The following is an 8,252-nucleotide window of genomic DNA, read 5'->3' as shown; positions in this document are numbered from 1 at the left end:
GTATTGTGATTTGCGTTATTACTCAAGAGTGACATTTTGACATCTGTAGCAAAGTCAGGTGTTTTGGAGCAAGGAGACAAATACATTGGGAAACATTCTTCAACAAGTATCAGTTCTCAGCACATTTCTACAAACCACCTCAAGCCACAGGAGGGAAGTCACTGACTCAGTGGACAACTTCACTCATGGTGCAGAAGTGTCTAACATACATTTAAAACACATAAATACATCTAAACACATCTAAAACACATCTTAACACTTTTCATAAGGGCATGATGGGAAAAGTCTGCCCCTATGGTTTGAAAATACAGTGGGCAGAACTTAAAGCAATTCACTTTCTACAGATTTGGACTAAAACTGAATGCATCAGCAACATCAAGTAACTCCAATGCTGACGGCCATTTAACTCAGAATGGAGTTACACTGAGAGTAAATATCAACTCTAAAATGTGTAACCCTGAGATACCAACACTCCAGTTTTTATTGTGTTTGATTAAACAAGTTTAAAAAATGAGTTGAATTAAACAATTCTTATTAGATTAAAAATACACTTTTCAGTTTAAAAAGCATTAAGAAAGTTGAAAAAAAGTTACAATCTTTTCACTATTTTTTCCAATAGTGTAATTTTTTCCTCATTAATTGATTCTTTAATCTTATTTTGATCTTTTTATCTCTTTAATTTTTACTTCCTGCATAATAAGCAAGTGAAGAAAAGGCCATTCAGAAATCAGAGCTCTGTGGCTTTTCATTGATTTTTGGTGGAATTATGCCTCCTGACAACCAGTCAGATTTGCACAATATGTAGGAAGATAACAAAAATGCTTTATTGTCATCAATTTTGTTGGACTCCAATAAGCTGAGGTGCTGATTCCACAACTTTGAACAATAAGGTATGACAGACCTAAATATGTTGCAAGAGACACTGCACTTATCGTATTTAAGAAAACAACCAAAAACAGTCATTGGCTTATCTTTTATTATGAAAATGATACTACTGCTTTGCCTGCTCTCTGTGACTTTCAATACTATTCATAGGAGAAGATTACATCACAGCTTGAAGGCATTTTCTTTTCAAATATTAAGTTTCACACTAAGTCACAGCACAACAAACAGCAATAAATCTTACACTTATGACAGAATCAGCACCCTTGAATACAAGTTCAAAATGTTGGTCGTTGCATCATTATTGTGCACACTAAAATAGAACCAATTCAGGCCTTTAAATTTAAACTTGAAATCTTTAAATCAAAGGTTCCCCAGTTTATCTTGAGAGGAAAAAGCTACATTTTAAAGAATGTTGCTCCCTTAGTACAGATATCATGAAATCAATCATCCAGAATTTAGAAGGATCTGTTATAAGACAAGCAATTGACCATTTTAACTTCATTTGAATTTTAGTTTTATTGACAAATATCTACTAGGTGTGTTTTTCTTTAAATAGTCTGTCTCTTGTGTGACACACCTCACTCTTATCTTTCTCTTCTTTATCTCTCTGGGTTATTCTTTTTTTAACCCCCCAATTTCTGCCGGCCTCTCTCACTATCACATACATACACGGTGCTGAGAGAAGCTTACACTGCTCTTTTTTCCTTAATTGAACTTAGCTAATCCTTTGCCTTCAGGGAAGAATCTCAGAATTAGTACATATTGGTTAACACACATGCCAAACACAACGTTATATTCTAGTACACACTCATATACATACTCATTAAAATACAAGTGGTTTTGGAAGGAAATTGATTAAAAAGTTGAATTTTAACAGAAATGCATCATTAATATCTGAGTTAGACTCTTCATTAAATCGTTAAAGATAAGGGTTACTGGTCTCTGTGTTTGAATCAAGGAGTGAAGGTCAATTGTTCCTGGCAGCAAAGTCTTTCTACATCATTACAGCTAATTACATGGTGGTTACAAACAGAGAAACACAATCACACACTGCTATAGTCTTACAGCTTTTCTGCTCGCAACTTTATGTACACATCTTTGATGATGGAACAGAAAAAAAGTTGTAAAACTGTTCCAACTTTTGCCTCTTTCTCTACATAAAAATAGAAAACAATGCATGGATAAAGAACTTTTACGGTGAAAATTCAATTTTAAGGTCTTTTTCATGAAGACTGTAATGGACACTTTTTTCATATGTATCCCTGTGGTCATTGGACTCAGATGATTACTGCTCTGTGTAGCTGAAATGTGTCTCTCTTTCCTAAAAAAGTTAATAGTTATTATATGATTTCTGACATAGAGGTTATAATCAGGCTATCACGTGTCCTTACCATCCTTAATACAAATTAATTCATTGCGCTGGTTGACTCGGAAGAGGTTATATGGGGAGCCCTGGTGTTAAAAAAGAATGCTGCAAAAGTGCCCTCTTGGATACCTCCATGGTAGATAGAGCATGATGATATGTCTTCCTTTCAGCAGACAACACCTATCAAAGTACACTCAGGGTGTCTTTCCAGAGGATGAAATGTATCAAACTGCCCTCAGGGTGCCCTCTCGGTGGACGTGTGGTTAATTGCCCTCCAGCATGCCCTTCAAATTTAAAAATGACCAAGTGCCCTCCAGGGGGCCCTCTAAACAGATAGAACCTGATAAAATGCCCTGTATAGTACTCTCTCAGAAGATGAAACCTGATAAAGTGCCTCATACAGGGCACCTGTCTAATAGTGGAGAACATACAATAAAGTGCCATTAAGTATAACATCCTCACCTATAGATCTTTGTGAAATAAATCGTGAAATTGTTGGTAATGGCTCTTCTGTTATATTCCTGAGGTGAAGCAGGTAATAGAAAAATAAAATAAAATATCTCAACCAAGGTTTCTAACTATGGCAACATAAATTTGACAATCCATTTTTGTCACTTCTAACCCCCTGGCACCACTTTTTGCTCGTTTTTGACACTCTTAACCCTTTTTTACCACTATCCACCTATCATTGCCTCTGTTAATCCATTTTTGCCATTTTTAACCCCTCTTCACTGCTTTTTTGTCCATTTTGCACTGCTTTTCAATATTTTATATGAAAACAATAGAGGTCTGTTCATATGAAACTTCAGTATAAACTATTTTGTACCCATATTTGACAAAACAAACAAACAAAAAAGCTATTTTAAAAATTAACTCAGAATAAGCCTTTTATTCATACACAGGGAGGATCCCCTCAATGGGCACCACCATCTTGGATTCTTGCATTTTGTATGTTTCTATGGTAACATAGAGTGAAAAAATAACATACACATTTATTAAATTCAACTGGTTGCCACAGTGTTCACCACAGAAATGAGCACCACAATCTAGAATTGACTGTTAAAGTTGCTGATATTCAATTTTACACACTGCACCTTTAAGAAAAGAGTTTTGTAGAGGGCTCTATACTCTGACATAAATCTTAAAAAGCTGCTTTGATAAGAGTGGTGAATATTAGGGTAAATAAAGGATACAGTTATCACAGCTTCACTTTACAATAGACTTTGATTTCCCTGATCTACATGGTCTTCCAGTTTGGCAAAACCCTCTCCCTGTTATCCCCTTTTATGGGCAGGGTGACAGGTATTTCAAACAGCTACATTAAATAAAACACAGTCTTCTCAAAGATGGTCTCATTTCCTTTTGAAGGTCATACACAGGCATAATTATTATTTTCAGTCTGTTTTATAACCAGCTCAAACTCCTTTGATGCGCTTTAAAGAGACAGAGAAATACACACTGGAGTACGATCCTTGAAACACTTGAATTAATATAAAGCCTAAAAGATTTTTGGAAGTATACACTCTACCACCAGTGTGTCAACTTTGATGCAGGTTTATGAGCTGATTTAGAACCAACACTTTATGAAATAGTTTGTACTAGTAAACCCTTTCAGTTAGATGCAATATTAGCTTTTCTCTTCGAGAAGCACCGAGGATGTTCACATGTTTTGGCTCATTTTTTTGTCAATATGCTTCATGGTTTTACATGAAACTACACAAGATTGGTGATGTTTGTTATGATTTGTGGCCTGTATTAGTCTGTGAGCTGTCTTTTTAACTGAGGGGCAAGGGCAGTTCATAGGATCGCTGTCCGCAAACACAACTAAGCGCATGCGCAACTTGCATGGCAACAATCTAGGGCAGTGGAAAGGCGAGGGATCGTCTATGCGCATTTTGGGGACAAAAAAGGTGAGCTGAAGTCATTATAAATATTATTTCTACTCTAAAAGGCTATCGTAAACACTTGGTGTATGTATTAAGTGTGTCTTTAGGCCTCTGTGACTGTATATCCGTTCGTTTGAATCGTGTCGCTCGTTAAATCGCATCCGTTGCTGAAGCCTCTCAAGTCCAACAAATCATCACCGCCTGTCAATATATGGGCCGCTAACGGGCTCCTAACGGTACTCATATGTGCAGAAATATACCCTTAGCTGCCACAGGAGAGCTAGCTAACACTGCCTGAGCTTGCCAGTCAGTGCTTGTGCTTTGCTGTTATCCGTATAACGGGGCGGCGACGCTTTGTTGAGGATGTTTCCGCTGCTTGTGCTCTATTCTGGGAAGCTACGAGCAGGATTCCCGTAACACATCCATGTGTAACAGTGACCAGCAGCCGCCATTGGTCACTGTCACTGTGGTCAAGGATACAACGACTAGCTGTTGAAACTGTGCTTTAAAGAGTAATCCTGCGACAACATCGATGTTTCATTTCCTATAAAGCGTAATATTGTTCCATATGACTGGGCTACTCCTATAATATAGTTTCTTTTAAAAGTGCTTTTTAAAGTGATTAAAGTATATTCTCTTTTTACATTTGGTAGGTAGTGCTCCTGCTAAAGAGTGATATTATAATGTTTTCATTCTTTCATGGCATGTTAGGACATTGTTCCTTTGTAAGGATTAAGCTTAAGCTTTAAAAAGCTGATTATTTTATGAAAAAAACAAGGAATATCTGTAGTTTCAAGGGGATTTGGTTAATTATTGACTTATGTATCTGCAGGTTCTAAGCTGTATGTTCGTGTCTGTTTGCTTTTCAGACAAATCACCCCAAACAGACCGGCAGGAATCATGGGGAGTGGTGAGTTTATGTGGTGCACTTCATCAGTGCTTTTCCCTGCAGGGGCCAAAGTTTTCACCCCCCTCTTATCTCAACAGAAACTCTCCAATTTCTTGTTATTTTTTTCCTTCTGTGTTGTTTTACATTGTTTGTCAAACAAAAGTAGGAATGTCACCCTTCAGGTTTTTCTGTCATCTCTAACACACAATTGCCATTATTTCCTAAGGGAATTTCCTGTTTTTGAACATTTTTTCTCATATTCATCTTTGTTTTCCCTTGCTTTTCAAATCTTGAGCTCATTAAATCCCTGAGTTTATGAGTCACACTGACAGCTGCTTTAATTCATTTCCACATCAGACATTCCTAGGGCATGCTGTGGCACTGGTGCAGCTTCTGTAGGAGAGTTTATGTTCGGTTGTGTGAAACAGAGGGCTGCTCTGTCTCTCTAAGTTCATTCCTCCAGTTTCTCTTATGTGGCCCAGGAATGGATGCCTAAATCAAAGGAGCTTTTGTTTTTATGCAGAAATGTGGGCTTTGGGCAGCGCTCAGCTCTGTTCCAAAGTCTTTGTTTTGGTCCCCACCTCGCTCCCTCTCCCTTTTGTTTCTTTAGCTTTTTCTCCAGCATTACTATCCTTCTTTCCTCCAGTGCCTCAATCGTCTCTCTTTCAATACTCTCTCCTTACTTCTTCCCCCTGCTCTTCCTCTTTCATGCTGTTCTTCTTACTGACTGGCCCCTCGCTTCTTCTCTCTGTTATTCATTTTCTTGTCTCTACTTGTTATCTTGAGGCATGCAGTGCTTTGTTTTTGACCAAATTTTACACCATTTCCTTTCTCTGCCCATGTGTTGCCCCTCTCAGTGTTCCTGCCTGCGGAGGCAGCCCACTCCGTGCTGCGACGGCTGCGCAGGGCAAACTTCTTGCTGGAGGAGATGAAGCAGGGTAACATCCAGCGGGAATGCCGTGAGGAGATCTGCACCTATGAGGAGGCCCGGGAGGCCTTTGAAAATGATGAGAAGACGGTGAGGGGATGAGAAATGCTTCACATCACACCTGCAATTCCTCCTGCCTTTAAGGCTGAAAATGCTGGGGAAACACATTTGAACACCTGCAGATCATTTACCATATGGCTACTCACAAAATACAGTGTCCTTTTGCAATAGTGGTTTGATTTACTTGGTCATTGTAACACAATCAAGAAAGATTTCCCAAACTACCCGTAACTGATCTGAAAGATGTTCACTAAACACTCAGGATCACTTAAATAATAATAGCAGCAAAACACAATCCCAGTTAGAGAGGTACTAAGATTGGTGGCCTACATCTTGCAATAAGTTATTTTTCTAAACTGGAGCTGACTGGTTTAAACCCAGTTGTAGCTTAAACCCACAAATTATTGTTAGTACTGCTTAGTAACTTGCACAAGTTAATCATGTAAATCAAATCCACTGCATCCCTTTTAAAGAGCTGAACAGGCGTTCATGTGTCCAGTGATGAAACCCTTTGCTAGAAATGGAATGTGGGTGTTTTTTCAGGAAGTGATTATTATCAGCAGGAAGAACAGCTGAGTGCTTGCTAGAGAGGGGGCATATTTGTAAAACTATTGTGAGAGGCTGGAGGGCAAAGTCACAATAATCTGTTCACTTTTTGTTCTGGCGTTGTTGCCCACTGCCTTTGTGTTGCAGTAATCCTGATAAAATGTGTTTGTACTGAGTGTCCTGTGACAATGTGATTTGAAAACATTTTTGTGTCCCAGTGTTTACACTGTTTCAAGCAAAAAAGTCTTTCTCTTTGATACATTGATTTTGAAAACTTGTGTTTCTGTCTCTTAATTGGCTGCAGAGACGTTTCTGGGAGGAGTATGTGCGAGAGAGCAGTCCGTCTGGAGGGCTGGAGACAGTGGTGGGTGGCGTCCAATTCCTCTACTTGATCGTGCCATTGCTGCTAGTTGTGTTCATCATCGCCGCTGTTGCCATCACTGTGTGGCGCTGCCACTCCCGTAAGCGCTCTCAGCGCAGCCCCAGCCTGGGACATTCGCACCATGACCACGTCCTGTCAGTGGTTTCAATGGACCATTGGGGGAGGGATTACCACCATGGTGACCAATCAGAACTCAGCATCCACAGCAGCCCAGCTTATCCAGGCTCAGAGCTCACATTAGGAAGAGGAAGTGCTGGAGACCCTCCACCATCCTACGAGGAGGCAGTGGGCCACGGGGATGTCCAAATAGAGACAGAGCCTCCTCCACAGTACGAGGACATTGTCAACACCAGCTCTTCTAGTGGCAGCGGATCCCATGGGAAGTAAACCTATCTCACTACCCTCCAATAAAACCCTAACCTACACTAAGAACATGTTCTTACTAAGCAGTGCTGCTGTTGTGGTATTACCAGCCTCCTCATTCAACACAAACAGAAACTAATTGTGTGGTCAGTGGACAAATGCAATCTTTGCCGGAACCAGCGCTGTTGAAATTTGCACTAACCTTTTATCAGTGAGGTAAAGTGACAGCAGGAAGGAGGAAAGAGTAATGACATACCAAAACTAATCAACACCTCTGCTGACTTTACTCAAGTTGCATCTATTGCTGTCACCTTGTAGCAAATCCTTTCACTCAGCGGGCATAACAAATGATGCATGTGGCATAAAGATGTTAACATAATGAGGGACAACAAATCTAAAAGTGTATATGGGGTTGAACTGATGCTTTATTGAAGGTAAGTGCCAATTCTTCAGACATAAGTGACCAATAGCAAACATTTAACCTATTTATAACACCACTCAATTGAACTCTGTTCTTACTTTTGTGTTCTGTGTGGAACAGTGTTAATTTTGTTGACTAATTATTTTCATTATAGTTTTCGTTAATAGCCTTTTTCCCCTGATGAAAACGAGACAGTATCTAATAAAAACAAGTGCACATGGACAAAAACTTAAATGAAATTAATTGACATTTTAGTCAACAAATAAAAACGAGATGAAAATGTTTGAAAGAGACTTTATCCAATCAGACCTAATTTCGTCATGTAGAAAGTGGGGGCAAGTTAGGCAATATCCCATCACAGCTACTTTGGCTGTGTGGTAAGGTGGGATGAGACACAGGGGAGATCCAATCACAACTGCTTTTGCTGCGTGGTGGTGGGGTAAGTTGGGGAGAGATCCAGTCAGTTGACTAAATTTACTGTAAATTTCGTTGACTAAAATGTTGGGAAGTTTCATCAACTAAAACT

The 8,252-nt window shown here is 39.2% G+C and overlaps 1 protein-coding gene across 1 annotated transcript; it reads left to right on the top strand.

The window, feature by feature from the left end:
• Positions 1-4,103: 4,103 nt before the first annotated feature.
• Positions 4,104-8,252, top strand: prrg1 (proline rich Gla (G-carboxyglutamic acid) 1). The gene is made up of 4 exons (XM_041792112.1): positions 4,104-4,160; positions 5,005-5,047; positions 5,884-6,044; positions 6,865-8,252. The coding sequence occupies exons 2-4, from the start codon at positions 5,038-5,040 to the stop codon at positions 7,327-7,329; spliced, it is 636 nt and encodes a 211-aa protein (XP_041648046.1). The 5' UTR covers positions 4,104-4,160; positions 5,005-5,037; the 3' UTR covers positions 7,330-8,252.

Source organism: Cheilinus undulatus, linkage group 7 (assembly GCF_018320785.1).
Source record: "Cheilinus undulatus linkage group 7, ASM1832078v1, whole genome shotgun sequence".
NCBI lineage: Eukaryota > Metazoa > Chordata > Actinopteri > Labriformes > Labridae > Cheilinus > Cheilinus undulatus.
This window is presented reverse-complemented; position numbering and strand designations above follow the sequence as displayed.

What these genes read in the sequence shown, in the direction of transcription:
- prrg1 (XM_041792112.1), top strand. An exon ending in TTGAAAATGATGAGAAGACG is followed by an intron (nt 6,045 to 6,864) that starts GTGAGGGGATGA and finishes AATTGGCTGCAG; the next exon opens with AGACGTTTCTGGGAGGAGTA.